Source organism: Gadus morhua, chromosome 1 (assembly GCF_902167405.1).
Source record: "Gadus morhua chromosome 1, gadMor3.0, whole genome shotgun sequence".
In the NCBI taxonomy this organism is placed as follows: Eukaryota; Metazoa; Chordata; class Actinopteri; order Gadiformes; family Gadidae; genus Gadus; species Gadus morhua.
Window position 1 is genome coordinate 20,908,998 of NC_044048.1, and position 22,452 is coordinate 20,931,449.

At 42.5% G+C, this 22,452-nt stretch overlaps 1 protein-coding gene across 1 annotated transcript; it reads right to left on the reverse strand.

Moving 5' to 3' along the window:
- Positions 1–1,659: 1,659 nt before the first annotated feature.
- Positions 1,660–22,452, reverse strand: LOC115550705 (NACHT, LRR and PYD domains-containing protein 12-like; the record flags this gene model as incomplete). Its single annotated transcript, XM_030365978.1, has 9 exons — positions 22,415–22,452; positions 19,748–21,542; positions 18,633–18,806; positions 9,171–9,341; positions 7,361–7,534; positions 6,178–6,351; positions 3,319–3,492; positions 3,088–3,134; positions 1,660–2,297 (listed from the first exon to the last, which is right to left on the reverse strand). Coding segments are annotated over exons 1-9 (3,384 nt in total), but the record flags the coding sequence as incomplete, so codon positions are not given.

Genomic DNA, 22,452 nt, shown 5'->3' on the forward strand with positions numbered 1-22,452 from the left:
AAGGTTTTTTTTGTGTGTGTGTCCGTGCGTGTGTTTGGATATGCGTGTGTGTATTCATGTGTGTTCACAGCTTCAGAGAGCGAGAGACTATGGGCCCTTTTTTAACGGTGTGAAACACAAGTGAGAAGCGCCAAACGCAAGTAGCTTTGTGGGCGGTTCCATGGCGATGTTGGTATTTTACCGGCGGATAAATGACTATTGCACCTGGCACAAATCTAAAAAGAGTTTGTCTGAACTGAAGTAGCATAATTACCCGTAGGTGTGGTTTGGGCGTAATGGGCTATAAACCGATGAGAGTGCCGTCTCCCATCCCCTCTAAGAGCCATGACCGCATTTGAATCTGACAAGTTGATATTTTGACAGCGCGTTTGCAGTCTGCGATGTGACAGATGCATGACCACATGAATTTCGAACTTCAAATGGCTCCGTTTATGGCCAAATAATATGGCTTTATTCACACATGGAATAGCGTTTTCTTCCACAACTTCAGAAATACTGTGTCCTCAAATAAATTTCGGCAAAGAAAACTTAACACACATATGATATGCGGTAACTGTGGTTCTATGTAATGATAATACGCACTACATTACCAAACATCGTTTCTTACCAGTATTCTATGCATTATCGTTATCAACTTGTGTTCCTAATATGCATGTGTCCCCCCGTTAATATACATTGCCATGGACTGTATTATGCGTTACGTATTTAGTTTGCGTGCGTTTAAACAGATGGACGCACACACGCACGCCCACATTTATTAATAATTTTACACACACACACACGCGCACCCGCATTCATTCATTCTTTTTAACACTCACTCGTGGTTAAACAATGTTTTCCCACGATCAAATACTCATCAATCCTAAAACTGACTTTAAACCAGGTATTTCCTGGTTTGTGGCAGAATTGTTTTCTGAAACTGCAAAATACCATCAGGGAACGTTTGCGCCAGAACACGCGCCCCCTCCTTTCACTGAATCGCGCCTTGGGGCACAAGATCATTCCCTAATTTATCGACGAGTGGTGGTGGAGGGAAAAGAACGCTCAGTTGCAAACGCCAGTTGCAAACTAACATGCGTCATTGTAGAAAGTCAATTGCGCTGGATGCAAGATAGGGCCCTATAACTTACACCAGGGATGGGCAACTTTCATGATAAAGAGGGCCACATTTTTCATCATAACCATCGGAGGGCCACATGACTGCACACTTCAACTAAACGTGAGCTGAGAGAAGCTACACAATTTTGAATTTGGTAGATATGATTTCCTGTATTCTGGTGCATTTTGGGGATGGCCACTACCTAAAAAATCATCCAGAATCATAACCTATGTACAGTATGTTAATTGAACCAACATACATTCATTTCATGTTTTCCATGCTCAAACAGCCACATGAATGGTCAGTATTTTTATCAGTGCAAAGGGCTCACATACATCATCATTCAATGAAGAAAAAAAAACTGAAAAACAGTGGCCCAACATTAAGTGCAACAACTCAATGAACTCAAACCCAACAAGCAGTTGTAGTAGTTGTAGTGGCGACTTAAGTGGATATCTTTAATGACTGATATTGCTTCTAAGCAAACTAGACGCATGGGTTTGCCTTCGAATTCTATGAATTCTTCTCATCTTTCTTGACAGAGATTTCTTTTTTTTTTTTTTATGTGCGGGCCTGACTGAGTGCGGATGCGGGCCGCACTGAATGAGGATTCGGCCCGTGGGCCGCCAGTTGCCCATCCCTGACTTACACAGAGACACTGACCCGGTACCCCCACCATGCCAGAACCTAAACCCAGGGAGGAGGTCCTCCTGGGTGAAGGTGGACTGGAAGGTGTGGAGGTGTACCAGTCTGTCTGAGGACCCTCCTACATCTGAGGAAACTCTGTAGAAGGACAGAGTGCCAGCAGGCCGGTCCAGATACACTCCTACTCTGTTAGAGCCAGCGGGGGGGAGATGTATCTCTGGTCCAGAACCGTTGTACCGGGCAGAGTAACGACCATCAGAAACATGAAGACTCCAGGACTTGTTGTTAAATCCAAGCCTGCTTTCATAATTCCCTCCTCTCCTTGTGATTCCTCTGTATGTCACTCCTATACCAACATCTCTATTCCACTCTACCTCCCAGTAACAGCGGCCAGTCAGAGCCTCTCTGCACAACACCTGATGATAGGAGTCAAATCTCTCTGGTCGATCAGGATATGATTGGGCCTCTACAACAACCATCACCTTTCTGTTGTCCTCAGACAGAGAGAGACGTCTGTGGGCTGTGTTTGGGTCCAGTCTGAGTTCACAGGCATCTGACGGAGAGCAAGACATGGTGAGCTGCTGAACCATTCTTCATCATCATCATCAACATCATCATCATCATCATCATCATCATCATCATCATCATTATCATCACTAGTACTGTTGTCTTGCATTCTTCTTCTTCCTGTCCTGTTTCACGTTCATAAACTCATTAGAATAGAAAGACTAAATCATATCAGATGATAGCTACTATAGTGGACTAGTGTGCTATAGCCTTTGAAATAGTAGTGCATATTGTTTTGAAGATCATTTAGGTTAAGCTTAAATGTAACACCCAAGGGGGGGGGGGGTGAGTGGCATTCCCAGTTAAAACATTGAATCCTAGAAAAATGTATAAACTAAATATATTTACACGCAATATTTACAATACATACATATACTATATATCAAAACGTTGATGGTGAGTTGATTGCTCCTCTTGAATATCTAAGCTATAGTCTGCATACTTTCCAAGATATTAGACTTTGAAAGGTTCCAATACACATCCATTATAATTCACCTGTTTAAGGGTTGACAGACTGAACCAGCTGAGCTCACATACAGGCTAGAAATTAACTGTTGGTACCTATTGGTTCATACATACTGGACATACATAGACATGTACACATATGTACACACACCTACACAAACATAGTAGACATACTTAAACGCAGGGAAACATAGCTATACATGCGTATACACAAGTTTGAATGACCAGACGTCAACTCCTGCTGTGTGGATGGACTTTCCATCTCAATAGGTGATCTGTGTTATGATGAATAAAGGTAAACAGACACTTACACTTCTTGAGAGCTGGTTTCAGCCTACACACTCCACCATGCTCCACACTGGGGGGGGGGGGGGGGAAGAAAGTGAGAGCAGCATGTTGAAACATTCACCTTAATCATCTGCTGTCTCATCACTTTCTACAAAACATGAGATACAGCTGCCGTTTCAAACCACTTCATCTAGCAGCGGCTTGAATCCTTGTAGGAGACTTTGTCCCTGATTGGTGAGCTGTCCTCTCCATACCTAAGAGTGTCCAGTCTCCAGAGTGGATCCTCCACTCCAGCAGAGAGCAGCGCAGCTCCTGAGTCTCCTGGGTGATTGTAGCTCAGGTCCAGCTCTCTCAGATGGGAGGGGTTGGAACTCAGAGCTGAGGCCAGAGAAGCACAGCCTTCCTGTGTGACCAGGCAGCCAGACAAGCTACATACACGCACACACACACACACACACACACACACACACACACACACACACACACACACACACACACACACACACACGCGCACGCACACACACACACACACACACACACACACACAGGTTTAAATTGCTATGTTTTTCCAGCCTATCAACCATTTAGTGAACGTCCTACTCCAAACTCTAGTGGCGTTGTTTTGGTGACATAGAAATGCCTTTTATGAAGCACTTCCTGGTCCCGCTGAAGGGACACCTGTGCGGAGCTCCGTCTGGCCAGTGGTTGATGATGGCTGCGTCCAGGAGAAAGCTTCTCAGACATAATACGTTAGGTTTTCTAAACCACACCACATTTGGATTAGGATCATTTGCAACAGCGCCACCTGTGGAAGAAGGCCTTTCCCGGAAACGAGCGGGTATTCAACGGCAGCATAATACATCAGTATTGTAGGTACCCAACCCCTAGTCTCTATTCACTGTGTAGCGAGGTCCACTCAGAGGACAGGAATCTTGGCTTCTTAAATTTCACATCATTAAAGTATCACCTCTTAGGTTAGATTGTACTACCATCTAGATATAGATTTAATCAGGGAAACCACTTATATGATTCAGACCTACTGTATGAAGCAGTGCTCACAACAACTCAGTCGCATCTATTAGAATTTAAAATGTATTCATGTAAAATTTAAAATGCATTGTAAGTGACATACGACACCCCTACCCCTATATTGTGTTTCGTGCCTTTGCCTGTACCAGTGCTTTTTTCCTCTTCTGAGCAGCTTTGTGCCTCACTGCAGTCTTCCTGCTTCGCTATACATATTTTAATTCATTAATTCAGAACACGATTAGAAATGATTTATATTTGAAATATAACTAAATATTGTTTCTAGAGCAGCAATGTTTAGAACATCACATTAATTCTACTATATGACTGCTACAATATCTCCCTGTAACAATTTCAAATGTCAATACAATTAATAATATTCCTGAAAATTAAGTACTGAGTGAAGTTTAGAAAGAAGAACAGACTTGTTCATAACAATTAGCGGTAACACCAACCAGCCCTGAAGGCAAAACGGGTCAGATACTAAAGGGCTGATTATGGTTCCACTTCGATGCAACGCGAGGACCACGCAGACGTTTCGACACAGTCGTGAACCTGTTTTGGTTCTGTGTCGGGTTTTAGTGAGCAGACCAATCACAGCCCTTGCTGCTGCCTCGCCTCAACTCAAGCTTAACATTTTTGGAAGGCGCATGTATGGCCCTTGCGGTATGCAAGGAGGGTCCGCAAGGACGTAAACCCGCTTGCGTTGCGTCAACGTGGAACCTTAATCAGCCTTTGATGTCCTGTACCGTGCAGGTCAATGGAGAAGCGCCATAGCTCATTAGGTCGTGTAAAATGGTTGGAAACAAATGAAGTGAAGAGTTAAACAGATAGCTTATGTGATACATTTTTAAACTATTAAGTTATGCGGTATACAAGGAACCACTCATCTATCTCTTACACACACAAACCTCACAACACACAAAATAGGCATGTAAAAGACCAAAGGTGGGGACAATAAACACCTGAATACGAACAAATTGTTTTAATAACTTATACGTTACACACACAGACATTCGTGCACTCCGTGTGCAGGGACACAGCCACAGAAAATGTATGTCTTTTACATGAGCTAAACCAAAACAACCCTCAAAATAGTCATGCATAAAATGATCTTACATGTACGTAGAACTTAAACTTGAAATAATCGTTGTAGGACTTAAAGAAAATCCACTGGAGAACTATGTACAGTCAACGCGAGCTCGACATATGCATCATGAATCAATTCCTCCTTGCCGCAGAGGTTTGAGTGACAGGTCTGATGGCCCTCCCTCGCACCTAATACTATTGGACAGGCAAGCATTGTTTTTAGCATTTAGCCTCTCAGGGAGTACACCCGAATAAGTAGCAAGCACCTAGCCTTTAGCCATGTAAATGGGGGTCCTCACAGACAAATGTCCGATATATAACAATCATATTTCCAATTGATTAATAATTTTGTGTAACAAGAAATACAGAACTGTTTAAGCTTGATATCGTGTTTCTAGGTTCAATACAGACTTTGTTTAGGCTCCGCAACATCCTCAATGGTTAGTTTTCATGGCTACCTTGGGCTCACGCTAACTAACCACCTTTGGCTGGAGTGTCATCTAGAACGTGCCCACACTTGAGCCTCAACGTCAATATGACCAACTGGAAATATATACGAAGCGGGTGGGGAAATGAAACTTAAACTGTGATTCTGAAAAAAGTATGAATGATATCGAAATTCTGTTTCAAGATGAGTGAAGATAAAAGTGTGTTGATTCGTTAAACGTTCAAACAAACGTCTAAAAATTTACCAGGTCAAACCATTTTTCTATCTTTCCAGAGACTCTCCAAAAGGTTACTATCGAGGCTTTCAGGGGGTCTTAGGTGTCCAACTAGGGGTCTCAGACCCTTTCAAGACCCTTCCAAGTACTTCACCCTGCTCTTATATTTTTCGTTCATGTTTATATAATTGAAAAGTTAAGCTTAACAGCAAGGTGCTTCATTTCCCATGATACAAAAGTCCTGAATGTGATCATCACAGTTACTGAGTTATAAGCTGAGTTATGAAACTGCCCTCTGCTATGGAACTTGTGGTTTGACCACTGCGTAAAACTGACCTGAGAGTTTCCAGTGTACAGTGTGGACTCCCCAGTCCAGCAGAGAGCAGCTTCACTCCTGAATCCTGCAGATCATTGGTGCTCAGGTCCAGCTCTCTCAGACTAGAAGAGTTGGAGCTGAGAACTGAGGCCAAATCTTCACAGCATCCCTCTGACAGATGACAGTCATTCAGCCTTCACACAAAATAAACATAACATGTTAGGAACTGTGGTTAATGTTTTTTTTTAATTTGTTATGAGACATGTTTTATCAGTTGAACTAAATGTCAGTACAGCAGTTCTACAGAAATATCATTTGCTTAGAGGTCCGATAACTAAATGGTTAAAAATATGTTATTAACCTTACTGTCTGACTACGTGAATATGAATAGAATAGGAATGTAATAAAACATACACCTTATACTATCATTAACAAACTGAATCTAAGGTATACCTATTACTGTCATGGCAACCCAAATAGAATGAGATTGAGGTCTTCTGTTTCATAAGATGAGTGGTAATGGCACTGTAATGCACGCAACGGCCAAGGTTTAGTTCAGTACTGGGAGTTAAAGTGCAGCTGTATTGCGCTCTATCGGGAAACACGACCTACTGAAGTTCCCATGAAGACTCACTGCTATGATCCGAAAACTAAAACAGTGGATTGTACTTTGTGTGCAAAGTTTCAATGGAATGTCACCGCAGCACTAGCACTATTCAAGAGCATGTGAAGAAATGTACTTTTCTTGATGACGCCAGAAAATAAAAGAAATCCAGATTGGAGCCTATTATCCAATCAGCAGCGGGTTATTATTAGTAGATATTTGATTCAGGAGGAGGATGATAAAGAGTTGGTTGGTGAGGAAATAGATGATGAGTAAAATTGAAAAAGACAACCTATTCAATCAAAACATAAACAACTTATTAAATGTAGTAAATCTGTTCACATTAATGGACACAGGAATGGTACGTGACCAAGGACATTTTCACGTCTAAAAAAGGGGGTGCGATCACATTTGTTAGGGTGCCACCAAATTAAAAAGTTAGTGACAGCAGTATTAATGAGTTGAGCCCTGAGATGACTCAAGAGAGAGCATATTTCACTAATTTATTTAGACCTGTTAACTTTCTGGAGGTAAATCTGTTCAATGTCCTCTGATGTGGAACATGTGGTGTAAGTATTTGCCCATTGAGTAAAACTGACCTGAGAGTTTCCAGTGTACAGTGTGGACTCCCCAGTCCAGCAGAGAGCAGTTTCACTCCTGAGTCCTGCAGATCATTGGTGCTCAGGTCCAGCTCTCTCAGACTAGAAAAGTTGGAGCTGAGAACTGAGGCCAAATCTTCACAGCATATCTCTGACAGATGACAGCCATTCAGTCTTCACACAAAATACACAGAATATGTTTACAAGGAACAAAGAACTGTGGTCAATGTTTTTTTTTAAATTTGTTATGAGACATGTTTTATCAGTTGAACTAAATGTCAGTAAAGCAGTTCTACAGAAATATGACTTGCTTAGAGGTCCGATAACTAAAAGGTTAAAAAGCTGTTATTACGTGAATATGAATAGAATAGAACCTTATGCTATCATTAACATACTGAATCTAAAGCCCAGTTCAGACCAAAGATTCACCTTGCAACGGCTTGCAACGAGATGGTTTTAGAACGTCGCAGGGGCGGTGTGAACGGGTCGTTGCAAGGCGTCGCAAGGAGTTGCAAGGAGTCGCCAGAGATTGAACATGTCAAATCGCAAGGTCCAGTTTTAGAACGCGGCGATTTAACTATTTCTCTTCAGCCAATCACAGCACAGAACAACTTGTACGTCACGGCCTTACTCCGTCCCGGTACCGTACTGTCCACTCCAGCATACAAATATCCGAAGATGGCAGACTTCTGGTCCAAGGAGAGAGAGGAGAATTTAATTTGCTTGCTGGAGGAGCAACCTGTCCTTTACGACGTTGGCATGTTGTTGCAACATTGCGGTGGCACTTGGTGTGGTGTTTTAAAGCGTCTTAGAGTACCATATTAAGCGCTATATAAATGTCATTTATTATTATTATTATTATTAAGTTCAACTCGTGACCGTGTTAACTGGTGACCATTAGCCGAATGCGTCGTTTGTTGTCGTGGCTACGCCAGCTGTTGGAAATCGGGCAAGACACGTAGCTGTCCTTGCGAATGCCTCTTTGATTTGTCTTTCAATAAAATGTCAAAAACATTCCCATCTCATTCGTATTTGAAGTGTAATTGGAAGAAACTTGTCACGTAGAACAGTTTGAAGCCGAAATAAATGAAAAACGAATGCTTAAAATATGATACATTACGGGATTCAAACGCATTCTATCGTGGGGGGGAATATTAATAAGGTCGGATTTCATTCCGTTGTACCGTAGACCCACATAGAACTTTTCCGCAAAAAAATTATAAATTCTTCGTGAAAACACGAAAGGCAGCCAGATCAACTTGTGAACTTGCGTTCACAGTTGCTAGGGAAACCACCTACCGTCGCAGACCGTTGCAGCTCGTTGCAGCCAGTGTGAACTGCCCAGTTTTAGAACGTCGCAGCCCGTCTCGTTGCAAGGCGTCGCAAGGAGTTGCGAGTTGCAAGTCGTTGCAAGGTGAATCTTTGGTCTGAACTGGGCTTTAGGTACACCTTTTACTGTCATGGCAACCCAAATAGAATGAGATTGAGGTCTTGTGTTTCATAAGTAAGTGGTAATGGCACTGTAATGCACGCAACGGCCAAGGTTTAGTTCAGTATTGGGAGTTAAGGCGCAGCTGTATTGCGGCGCCGGTGTGATCGCTCTATCGGGAAACACAACCCACTGAAGTTCCCATGAAGATTCACTGCTATGATCCGAAAACTTAAACAGTGGATTGTACTTTGTGCAAAGTTTTAATGAACTGTCACCGCAGCACTAGCGCTATTCAAGAGCATGTGAATGTTTTTTAGACGTGATGTCCTCTGATGTGGAACATGTGATGTAAGTGTTTGACCATTGAGTAAAACTGACCTGAGAGTTTCCAGTGTACAGTGTGGACTCCCCAGTCCAGCTGAGAGCAGCTTCACTCCTGAATTCTGCAGATCATTGTTACTCAGGTCCAGCTCTCTCAGACTAGAGTTAGAACTGAGACCGGAGGCCAGAGCGTCACAGCATTTCTCTGACAGCATACAGCAGTTCAACCTTCACACAAAATAAACAGAACAAGTTAGTAATGTTGGAGTACTGTGACCCGTTTATTGGTGTTGTCGGTTCATGCTCACTGTGGCACACATTCCAATTTGTTTCATGTCCATTTCAGTTAATTCAGTATAATCAGTTCGATACAGAGCAAACAAATATCACAGACACGCTGACACAGTACAAGGCTGTTTGCTCTCCTCAAATTACACACACCTGGCCGTGCCAGGTGATTACCTATATGCTTTCCCCTGAAGGTTACATTCTGCCATTCCGACATGCTGCCAGTGCGACATGACCCCATTCCGACATGCCCCCATTCCTAACCCTAACCCTAACTCCGACAATGGAAACAGAAGTTGTCGGAGTGGTGTGACGTCTGAAAATAATGGAAGTGCTGCCACTCCGAAAATTAGACGTCAATTTCGGAGTGAGGGTATATCGGAATGGAAGGCGCATAGGCGTTGATTACGCCGGGGACGCGTCCCCACCAGATTTCGTCAAGATTCATTATGTACCCACCACTTTTATAAAAAAAAAGAAAAAAAAAGAAAAATTGAGTTGAATTATTATGGATTATTACACAGGTCTTCTCAATGCCGTGGAACGCTCCGTTCACTTGTATGGGCTCTTCACAACTTCCGGCGGTGAATGCTAGGTATAAATTGACAGCTGTCAAGGAAAACAAAGGACTTTTTGCCTATAATGACGTCTTTGGTACCACTCGTCAAGTAGTCCGGTAACTTTTCAACCCCAGCGTCTTCGGTTGCTAAGCGACGTCTTTTGCGGACTATTTCTCTGCTGATCAACACTACGAATGCTGGTAACAAATAAATTGTAACAAGCCACACCATGTGAAGTCATTTTTTCTTTTTGGCACGTAGCCGTGTAATGTACGGGATAATGTATAGAATGTCGCCGGTCGAAATTAAACCCCTTCAGTGGGAAGCAAGACACCCTCGCTGCGCGTCAGTGTCCTGTTCGCCCTGTCGGGGCTTATTTTCCCGATAATGAACGGCATTCTATAGCCTACATTATCCCTTACTTATTACACAGCTTTTCTCAATGCTGTAGACTACATTCGTATTCGGTTGCTAAGCATCAACAACTTATTTCGAATTATTTCTCTGCTGATCAACGCTACGAATGATCACAAATACATTAGAAAAAGACACACTGTGTGAAGTTATTTTTTCGATTTGGCAAGTAGACATTACTAATAATACCTATACTCTTCGGCTGGGACGATGAGGCATCAGACAATCAAGTCATTTTAGCCTGAATACATCGGTAAGAAGCACCACAGCAGGTTGCTAGTACCATGGACAGTATCAGAACGATAACCTGTTGAACTAAATGGATGTGGTAGGCTACACCACGGGATGCATCTGCAGATCACTGCCACATAAATCAAGGTAAGACGCAATATTTATTGCTTAAGATTTGCTGGTGCTGTGGCGAGGTCTTTTGTGTTTTTTGCACTCAAGTGGTCGGCTGTTTTAACTTGCAATTGATAGTCGGTGGAGTCAGTCTCTTGTTGACACAAAGTGACTTTTGGTCATTCTTGAATTCTGGAATAATTGACGGGGGGAGTTCATGAGTTTTGGTCAGAATGCCTGATGTAGGCTAGTTTTGATGGAATGCGTGTTGTGAATTGCGAAAGGCCAGCTGCTGATGTGATACAGCGTTCAGCTGTGCAACAAATATTTTTTTCTTTTTCAATCTTGACGACTTTTTTAGTGCTGTGTGTAGCCACACCTTTGGCCATTCTGAACTTAAACACGCAGTTAAATTCCTTTCCTAGCAGGTCTTGTTTATGTTGTTAGCTTAGCCATATCATGTCACGTTGTCAACATTGAATACATGGAGCAGAACATAGTGGGTCATATGTCCGATGCTTTTTGGAAACATTTTCTTCATAAAACGTGCCAGACAGAATTTGTATACATTTTATTCCTTAGTAATTAGCTACATGGTTATGCAGTCTTTCAGAACCTTTCATTACCAGCACTAAAGAGAGAAAAAAGAGTGCATACTCATTGTACCCAGCACTTCTAAAAATGCACTTCTGAATGCGTCTCTATCCCCAGAACATTTCAAACCAAACTGACGCCCATGGGAAGGCGGTCCCCCCCCTGAGCCCAGGCTCCACCCAGTGGTCAAAAACAAAACTGCATGTCACCAAATAAATCAATAACAAAAGAGTAGCACAATGGCTCATATCTACGCCCTCCTCCGTTGCAAACAATAGGTATTTGGAGGAGAGTGTGCAGCCAAGACTGTTGGGTGTCAGAGTGCTGTTATGGAAGGGATAATGAACAGAACGCCGATCATTATCGGGATGACGGGGGGTTCATCCCGATAATGGGGTTGATAAATTACCGGACTTGCGGCGTGATAAATAAGACAAAAAAATTAACTTTCCTTGACAGGGGTCAAGTTCGGTGTGCATAAAAGTACAGACGGACCAATTGCGACCTACTGCAGCTGCTGATGCTATCTCTCTAAGTTAAAAAAAAGTAGCCGCATCCACCCTAAACCAATCGAATTAAGTGTATACATGTCGATTATAGCGGACTACACCACCTCTTCTTCTCCGCATGGAATTCTATTCCGATCAGAGAATTGTATTCTGATTGAGGCATATATATGATGATTTTTTATTCCTATTGAGCTGCTCTTCCACTTCTAATCGGATCAGAAGTGTCCATGTAAACGCGGCTATTATGGGAAAAAAAATACTTTGTTCCAATGTGTTCAGATATTTCAGTAATATTTATCTGTAATTTATTTGATTAATTCAACATTTTGGTTGTGATGATGTATGAAATAACCCATTTCATCAATTGACGACTGCATTTCACAAGTGTGTTCGAGTGGCACTTATTTAAAATGCCCTGAGAATGTATAAATATTCTATGAAACTTAAAACTGGACCATTTATTCATTAGAGTTGGATTTAAACTCAATGCAGGACCACTTTTGGAGTGGATTGGACGAACATAGGAACAAAATTAATTGTTTGGAGTGCCACGGCAGAACGAATCAAGGAATGGGCGCAGCTAACTTCATATTAGCACAAAGGAAATACAATGCGCTTTACAAAGGAGAAAGGCGAGAATATAGCCTAGACCCGACCCTTTAAACACAAATTCTCGAAGGGGATCTATAAAAATGAACCTACAGTTTTTGCCCATAGGAGGCAAATCCATTAAACATAGACTATTGAACAATATCCCGGACCTCAGAGATGATCAGAACCGGTCAGGTGAAATTGATTGAGCCACAGAATAACAAGTCTTATTTGTACATGCCATTGGCCTGCATGCAGTTGTTAGATTGCACATAACATGTTTGCAGATTAAGTTTTTTTTTCTCGACTCTAGCATTCTCTCAGCATTCCCTTTATTAATGGCATCGGTGTGCAAAGACAGGCGGTGTTTCCGACGCTCCTTTTACAGTAGTACCACTTCACAATGAACGTTCAAATAACCCCCAGAGTTCAGTGTCCATCAGTCCCAACATTTAGAAACAGAATCGAAAAGGGGGTTGAATTGGGTCGGTGGGGATTTTGGGAGAGACTGGAGTGATGGGTCGGTTGCAAACGACAGTTCAAAGAGCCGGCTCTTTTAAGTGATCGATGGGAGTCGGTTTCCGGCCGCGATCCATTCTTTCTTTTTTTTTATATATAAAGTTAGCAGAGGCAGAATGATATGAAAATCTCTGAGCTATGGGTGCTCCGTGCATGCTATGCGTTTGTGCAGTGACAGAATGTCACGTGCACGTATCCAATGAAGGATAATTTAAGCATGGGATGCGCGTTGCGCTCATTTGCAATGAAAACAATCAGTTACAGCAATTTATTAATATCAGAAAATCAAATTTTTACTTTGGATACTAATAAGATATATTGAATGATTTAATTGATATATATGCCTACACATATGCATCATAAGTCAAAACGGGCTGCATTTTCCTTGATTATAAAAGAGATAAGTAACAAAGGTAAAAGAGCCGTTGGGGAGCCGAAAGAGCCAGCTCTCGGATCATAAGAGCTGATCCTTATGATCCGGCTCCCTAAAAATAATCTAAATTCCCATTTCTTGGGCCAAAGATCCAGAACGAATGAGGGTCGGCGACCATACCCAATGACGAATGTCAGTGTAGGACACCACAGCGCCTAAAACTAAGAAATCATATTAATTAATTAAATTACAATGATAATTGTAATGCAGTATATATTAATGCCCTCATGTCGGAATGGCGAGATGTTTGAAAAAAAGTAAAGTACCACCACTTCGACCATGGAAACAGAAATTGTCAAAGTGGTGGGACGTTTGAAAGCAATGGAAGTGCCGCCTCTACAACAATTAGACGTAAATGTCGGAGTGGGGGTATGTCTGAATGGAAGGCGGTCCCCGGTCCTGCTGCAAGCAAATTGCCCGCTAACTGAATCCAACGTAGCACTTTTACTGTCATGGCATCATAAATAGAATGAGATTGACGTCTTTGTTTGTACTGTTCATAAGTGTTTCGTAAGATAAGTTGTCATGGCGCTGAGATGAACGCAAACTGCCAGAGCCGGACAGTAACGGAGTACATTTACTTGAGTACAGTACTTAAGTACAATTTTGAGGGATCTGTACTTTACTCGAGTATAATTTTTTGGGAGTACTCATGACTTTACTCAAGTACATTTGAGAGGCAAATATTGTACTCTTTACTCCGTTACATTTCTATCCATAGCCGTGAGTACCCGTTACTCCTTCTGAAAAATAAAAAATAAAAGGAGAAAAGAAAAATCACGGAAACCCTCAATTTGTTGTTTCCCTCTCAAACGTGATTCCCTCTCAAACTGATTAGGACAGCCTTCAGCCTATCAGCAATCACCTTTGCTTTCCGCCAAAGCCAACTCCATGGTCAGAATTAGATGAGAGACGATTGTTGATTTGATTGATAAAAAAACGGAGAAACTCACCCATACATAGAATTGTTAGCTGAATTTTCTTCTCTGATATTGCATTTTTATGTAAGCTGAGCAATTGTTTTTATGTTCTTGAGTATACTGTTATACTTTATACAACGGGGGACCTAAATTCAGCGATCTGATTGGTTCCCAACTGTTGTATAATGAGCATATACATAACTGCTATGACGCCCGATCATTTTGTGAAAGTTTGCATATCACTCCGCGCCTGGAAGTAGAAACAGTTACAAAGTAAAACATGTGTTGGATGATGGAGAGGGTGTAAATGTTGTTACTCCGGAAGTGAGCAAGGCGATGGAGAGACTAACGAAAGCTTAAGCACACGGCGAGTGAACTGCTCCATAGGATAAATTGCCGGCGAACCGCTCTATCGGAGCCTTCTCTCGGAGGGATGCTAAAGTGTGTTGCATAGCGACCGTCGATGCATAGCGGCAGCCAGGAGGGACTACTTTTTGGTAGTCTTTAACAAAACGGCTACTTTGACTTTCTTGGTTTCTTTTTAAATGTAGTGTGTCTATGACTTTCGTTTCGCCATAACAGTAACCGTTGTATAAAAGCAATAGATCACTTCAGTCAGTGGCATGTGCTCATTATACCACTGTGAAGGGGGTCCCCGGCCCTCCGCTGAACGTCGGGGCCGGACAACGCCCCTTAACAGTGGTATAATGAGCACATACCACAGCCTGGCGTGATCTATTGCTTAATTATACAATGGGGGACCTAAATCCAGCGATCTGATTGGTTCCCAACTGTTGTATAAAGAGCGTATACATAACTGCTATGACGCCCGATCATTTTGTGAAAGTATCACTCCGCGCCTTGAAGAGGAAACCATTACAAAGTATCCTAAGAAACTTTATCACACGGAGATTTAGCTTGACCATGGAGGAGGGGATTCACCAGCGGGGAAATATACCCTTCGACCTTGAACTGCTCCATAGGATAAATTGCCGGCGAACCGCTCTATCGGAGCCTTCACTCGGAGGGACGCTAAAGTGTGTTGCATAGCGACCGTCGATGCATAGCGGCAGCCAGGAGGGACTACTTTTTTGTATTCTTTAACAAAACGGCTACTTTGACTTTCTTTGTTTCTTTTTAAATGTAGTGTGTCTATGACTTTCGTTTCGCCATAACAGTAACCATTGTATAAAAGCAATAGATCACTTCAGTCAGTGGTATGTGCTCACATTATACCACTGTGAAGGGGGTCGCCGGCCCTCCGCTGCGCGTCGGGGCCGGACAACGCCCCTTAACAGTGGTATAATGAGCACATACCACAGCCTGGCGGGATCTATTGCTTAAGTATACTATTGTGCTATTGCCATGGTAAAAAGATGAAAATTACTTGATTTTACTTTCAATTCCTTTTACATTCTCCAGGGTGTTAACATTTTTCATAACTCCATGTAGGACGTTTCTATACATAAATGTAAGCACTGTGGCAGTAGTAATGCAATATTTAGAAAACATACTCTTGTACTCTTGATACTCAAGTACTTTTAAAAACAAGTACTTCAGTACTTTTACTTAAGTAGACATCTGACTGTAGTACTTTTACTTGTACTTGAATAAAATTTAGCAAGGGGTATCTGTACTTTTACTCAAGTAAGGAAGCTGTGTACTCTGTCCGCCTCTGCAAACTGCCAAGGTTTGCTTCATCGCTGGGAGTTAAAGCACGCCTTTATTGCGGTACTGGTGTGACCGCTCGATTGCAGGGGTGCCCACACTTTTTCAGCTTGCGAGCAACTTTCAAAATGACCAGGTCAAAATTATCTACCGACATAAAAAAATCTAAACATATATTTATTAATTCACTGAGTACATGCTCTGATGACTTGCACTGAATGAAGTCAGCCAGGGTTGCATAGTCCGGACAGAAGCTGCTGGGAGCTAGTCTCACGCAGGCATAGGCGTCGATTACGGGGGGGACGGGGGGGACATGTCCCCCCCACTATTTAAAATACGAATTTTGTCCCCACCACTTTTAAAAATGTGCAAACCAATTGTGATTGAAAAAATCCCCACATACTCAACCGAAATCGTTGAGTCTAAAATCATGCGATAGGCGGACATGAAGACATCATTTATTAGATTGGCCTACCTAATAAACCGTTGGAACACACAAGACCGGAACCCATAGCAACGCCGGTAAACAAACCCAGAGAAGCCCAATCCCTATGAGAGCTCCCTGCGCTACGGCCATCCGGAGGCGCACTGAGCTTTTGGCCGTGATATTATCTATACAATTATATTATATTATATACTATTATATATAGAGCTCCGAGAGTCGCAAACGGCAACAATCACTTTCTCCTCCATGCTGCAGTTCACCTCGGACTGCACTGCACTGAGTGTGACGGTTGAACGCTGATTGGCTGTTACGTTACACATGTCACTCAGTGGCCATGCTGTTGAACGCTGATTGGGTGTCATCACGCGGAATTCGTGTCAAAGTTGAAATATTTCAACTCAAGCGAATTTGTCGCGCCACAAATCGTCGTGAACGCGCTCGCCTGTGCACGGCGAAAGTGTGGCGCGACCAATCAAAACTTGTCGCCGGTTTTCTCTCGCGAAAAAATCGCCCGATACGCGTCTATACATTCACTTTGTATGGGATCCTATCGCCCCATCCCGTTTGGTTTGAACGCACAGTGAACGCACTGGAGAAGTTTCAAGACAGACAGCCAAAATTGACATTTTTATTCAGAAAATAGCCGGTCCTTTTGCTTCCTGTAAAAAGCATGTTTGTGACACTGGATAACGATATGGATACATCATCTAGCCTGCATGTGGAGGGCAACATAAAGTAAGAAATTGGTTTACGTAAACTTTGCTGCTGGTTCTGTTTGCTCGTGATGACCTGGCCAAAGGTTACCCACGGTCCTAGGCGATTGTGATCTGATTCTGGTTGGTGCTCCAGCTAGTATGCATTGTATACATAGATTGCAGCTAGTAGCAGCTACACACGGCGCGATTGCTATGCCAATGTGGTTATAGTTGTTTTGTCTGATTGAGATATGTGACGACTTGGAGCCGGGTAGGCCTATCCTGACATAAATATGTTCTCGCATAACCTGTGTGATTATCCTAAACTGTAGGGGATTTTATATGCGGGCAATTTGCTTATGATGTTGTAATGAGTGAAGTCTACATTGGTCCTTTGCAAGTGTTTACTGGTGGTCAGGATTTGGCAGATGCAATTCTCCTCTGGGCGCTTTTTTTTTTTTTTTTTTTAATGCAGCATGACATATGCTACCAGCAGCCCTTGCTCGTCTTCAAAAGGCTGATGCTCAGTACCTCGTTTCATTTCGTACCCCCTTTACAGTCTGGCATTGTTTGTCTGGTAAACTTTGTTGATGTCAAGATAAGTGTTAAATTGCCAACACTGTTCTTTGTCCTGTGTGTATTAGTATTACATATCCCGAGACAATACCCTGGTGTTTCCAACGCCGTTTTGCAAAACAAGCCAAAACACAAACTGTGGTTTTCAACTTTTATTGTTCGAATAGGATTTTCAACACCTGACAATACACTGTAGAGCATATTGTAATGCAGCGTTGAATGGATGAATAGCTTACATAAGGGTACCCAGCACTTTTCAAACCACACTCAAGCTTATGGTTATTATCACCACTTCTAAAAACAAACTGACGCCCTTGCACGCAGGGTTCCAAATTACCATCAGCGATGGTGGAACGTTATTTGGGAAATGTCGGAAAAGGCTGACTGGCATAAATAAGTAGAGTGAAATAATGCAGTCAAGGATGTGGCACATTTCCTTATGTTTGGATACTTTTCCTTTGTGAGTAAGCTCCCATATTGTCCATGAGCCCTGGAATTAAGCTCAATATCATGTTGTACTATCAAAATCTCATCCTCCACTGCAGACGTGTTCAGGTGAAACAGTGCTGCAATTCTTGACGCGAGTAAATCGCCCCTCAACATATTCTCAATGGGTAGAACATAACTGTAGCGATTGGAGTAAAGCAATGTCTTGAAACCGTTTGTCAGAGTCCGAAAGGCAATTACCATCAATCAAGTGGTAAATACTATAGGGATGATGTTTTATTTATTTATTATTATTATTATTTAATTTATTTTTATTTATTTGAAGTGTCACACGATCTAGCCGCACTACTTTTGCGATCAACGTATTGGGCATTCCTGCTATATTTATAAGGGTAACAGTGCCACCAGTAGAAAATATAGAAGGCATATTTTACTTATTTATTTAGAACTGTTAACTTTCCTTGGTTAAATTATGTAGAACTTGTGGTTTGAGTGTTTGACCATTGAGTAAAACTGACCTGAGAGTTTCCAGTGTACAGTGTGGACTCCCCAGTCCAGCAGAGAGCAGCATCACTCCTGAATTTCCAAGATCATTGTTACTCAGGTCCAGCTCTCTCAGACTAGAGGAGTTGGAGCTGAGAACTGAGGCCAGAGCTCGACAGCATCTCCCTGACAGATGACAGCCATTCAACCTTCACACACAATAAATAAAAACTTGTTAGGAACCGATTTTAAAATGACTCATATCTTTTACTTTTAACATAATGAGGCTCTCGTGTTCAATTAGAGATGTTTTATTAATTGAACTAATATATAATAGTCAATACATTAGATCCTTATGTTTATTCAATATTGAGTGTACAATGAATAATATTGAAAGGTTGATTTGTAGTCTTTGAAAATTATTTTGTATATTAATATTACTTTTTATTGTAGTATTATGTGTAATATTTAGGGGGACATAATATTTATGACATCCTGAGGAGATTCAATCAATAGATTACCATCTGGCTAACCAATACTTAAGTTTTATTGGGGGACACAGCTGCTCTCAGCATCCTGACAACACTATAAGAAGTCCTGGCTTTAGCCAATGCATCGGACTTCCCATGCAGTGGACTTCAGCTTGCGGACCTCTTCACGCAGGGTGATTTTCCCATTTGGGGACTTCTCCTTGTGGAGCTCTTGGAGAGGCGCAGGGGGAACTCCCATCTGAGCCTCAGATTAATGGATTGTTATATGTTTATTGTATTGTTTGATGTATGATTGTTTCTATGTTATTGTACCTTTATTACCCAAATATCTGACCATAATTGTAAGAAGTTCGGAAGACTCTTTATTCTACACGGTTTACGCAGAAAAGGATTGACGCGGTCCGGTATTCCCACCAAAATAGCTATATATTTGAAGACAGCTGTATTTAACCATTAATAAACAATTATTTATAATACTTTAAAGTATTTCATCATTAAAAATAGCGTCTCTTTGACCTGGTTACACAATATAATGTGTATAGTTCTCTATGTTAAAAGATGTTTTGTATGTTTTTAATTTAACGTTTATATTCTACTATCAGTTATATTGTGTCATTGTGTATTGTAAATTTGTAATACATTATTATTAGTGAACTTACAGATATGTTTTGGAGGCTTTGAACACTGGCAGCAACCTCCGAAGACCTTCCTCTGAAGCAGAGTATTTCTTCAGGTCAAACACGTCTAGCTCCTCTTCTGATGACATTAACATAAAGACCAGAGCAGACCACTGACCAGGGGTGAGAGATTCTGTTGAGATGCTTCCTGATGTAAGGTACTGTTGGATCTCCTCCACCAGAGAATGGTCGTTCAGCTCATTCAGGCAGTGGAGCAGATTGATGCTTCTCTCTGGAGGGAGATCTCCATTTAACTTCTCCTTGATGTAAGATACTGTTTCCTTAATGGTCTGGGAGCTACCTATTGTCTGTCCCAGCAGACCTCCTAAGAGATTCTGACTGGTCTCCAGAGAGAGGCCCAGGAGGAAGCGCAGAAACAAGTCCAGGTGTCCGTTCTCCCTCTTTAAGGCCTCGTCCACACAAAACTGGAGAAGTTCGAGGAGTTTATTTTCCCCGGAGGTTGGTTGTTCTTCTGAGAGCAGATCGACCTCATTGTCGCTGTATAACAGAAAGACATTAAGGGCAGCCAGAAACTCCTGGAGGCTCAGATGGACAAAGCAGAACACCTTGTCCTGGTACAGACCACACTCCTCTTTAAAGATCTGGGTGAACACTCCTGAGTACACTGAGGCTGCTCTGATATCGATGTCACACTCTGTCAGGTCTGCCTCGTAGAAGATCAGGTTGCCTTTCACCAGCTGGTTAAAAGCAAGTTTTCCCAGAGAAGAAATTATCTCCCTGCTCTCTGAACTCCAGTCTGGATCTGTTTCAGCCTTCCCATGGTACTTCCTGTCCCCCTGTATGGACTGAACCCTCAGGAAGTGGATGTACATCTGAGTCACAGTGTTGGGCATCTTTTCTCCCATCTGGGATGTTTTGAAAAAGTCCTCCAGAACTGAAGCAGTAATCCAACAGAAGACTGGGATGTGACACATGATGTGGAGGCTTCGTGATTCCTTGACGTGGGAGATGATTGTGCTGGCCAGATTCTTGTCTTTGAATCTTTTCTTAAAGTACTCCTCCTTCTGTGAGTCGTTGAAGCCTCTCACCTCTGTCACCATGTCAACACACTCAGCAGGGATCTGATTGGCTGCCGCAGGGCGTGTGGTTATCCAGATGCGAGCGGAGGGAAGCAGGTTGCCCCTGATGAGGTTTGTCAGCAGCACGTCCACCGAGGTGGACTTTGTAACATCAGTCCAGATCTGGTTGTTCTCGAAGTCCAGAGGAAGTCTACACTCATCTAGACCATCCAAGATGAAGACAACTTGGTACAGGTCATATCTGGAGATTCCTGCTTCTTTGGTTTCAATAAAGAAGTGATGAAGAAGTTCCACCAAGCTTAACTCTTTCCCTTTCAGTAAATTCAGCTCTCTGAAAGTCAAGAGAAATGTGAAGTCTATGTTGTGGTTTGCTTTGCCTTCAGCCCAGTCCAGAGTGAACTTGTGTGTTAAGACGGTTTTACCCATGCCGGCCGATCCAGTTGTCATTATTGTCCTGATTGGTTTATCTGGTTTATCTTGTCCAGGTAAGGGTTTAAAGAGTTCCTCACATCTGATTGGTGTTTCCTCCTTGACTGGTTTCCTGGAAGCTGTTTCAATCAGTATGACCTCATGTTCCTGGTTGACCTCTCCACTGCCTCTCTCTGTGATGAAGATCTCTGTATAGAAGTCATTCAGAGGTGTTGGCTGTCCTGGTATAGCGATTCCCTCAAACACACACCTGAACTTCTTCTTCAAATGAGACTTGATTTTATGTTGGCACTCAACAGCAGCAGATACTAAATGAGAAAACAACAGAAGACATCACTTAGTGGATGGTGACATCAGAGGGAACATGTCAATATTTCCTTTAAATTATCAACGTCATGATATTTAGTGGCTTCATAACTTACAATTACAATTCATAAAACAACCTAGTCAAAAACAGCAAGAGCTGCAACACCAACAGCATGATCAGAACAAGGAGTAAGGTGGGAGACCCAGGTAGGATGAGGTAAGAACAGCAGGGAGGAGACCCAGGTAGGAGGGGGTAAGAACAGCAGTGACGAGACCCAGGTAGGAGGGGGTAAGAACAGCAGTGACGAGACCCATGTTGGAGGGGTTAAGAACAGCAGTGACAAGACCCAGGTAGGAGGGGGTAAGAACAGCAGTGACGAGACCCATGTTGGAGGGGTTAAGAACAGCAGTGACGAGAGGGAGCTCCAACGCCTCGGAGCAGTGCAGCTGAGAGCCCTAGCACCCACGGTGCTGAGAGCCCTAGCACCCACGGTGCTGAGAGCCCTAGCACCCACGGTGCTGAGAGCCCTAGCACCCACGGTGCTGAGAGCCCTAGCACCCATGGGGCTGAGAGCCATGGGTGTTGGATGAGTTGGATGAGAATGGGGGTGATGTGGTCAGATGTTTTGGTGCTGGTAATGATGATTTCTAAAAAAAATGTACCCTGATACCCCCATAATAACCCTACATATCTGGATTAAACCATTTGACCTGATAGACTCACAATAACCCTACATATGTGGTTCAAAACATTTAGCCTGATACCCCCACAATAATCCCACATAATTGGATTTCTTCTCTTTTATCAGGATAAGAGTCTCTTCTCCCCTTCAAAATAATGATCTCCTCTGTCTTTAAAATAAGAGTCTCTTACCGCCACACAGTGTGTCGGCCAGTTCCTCCTGGTTCATC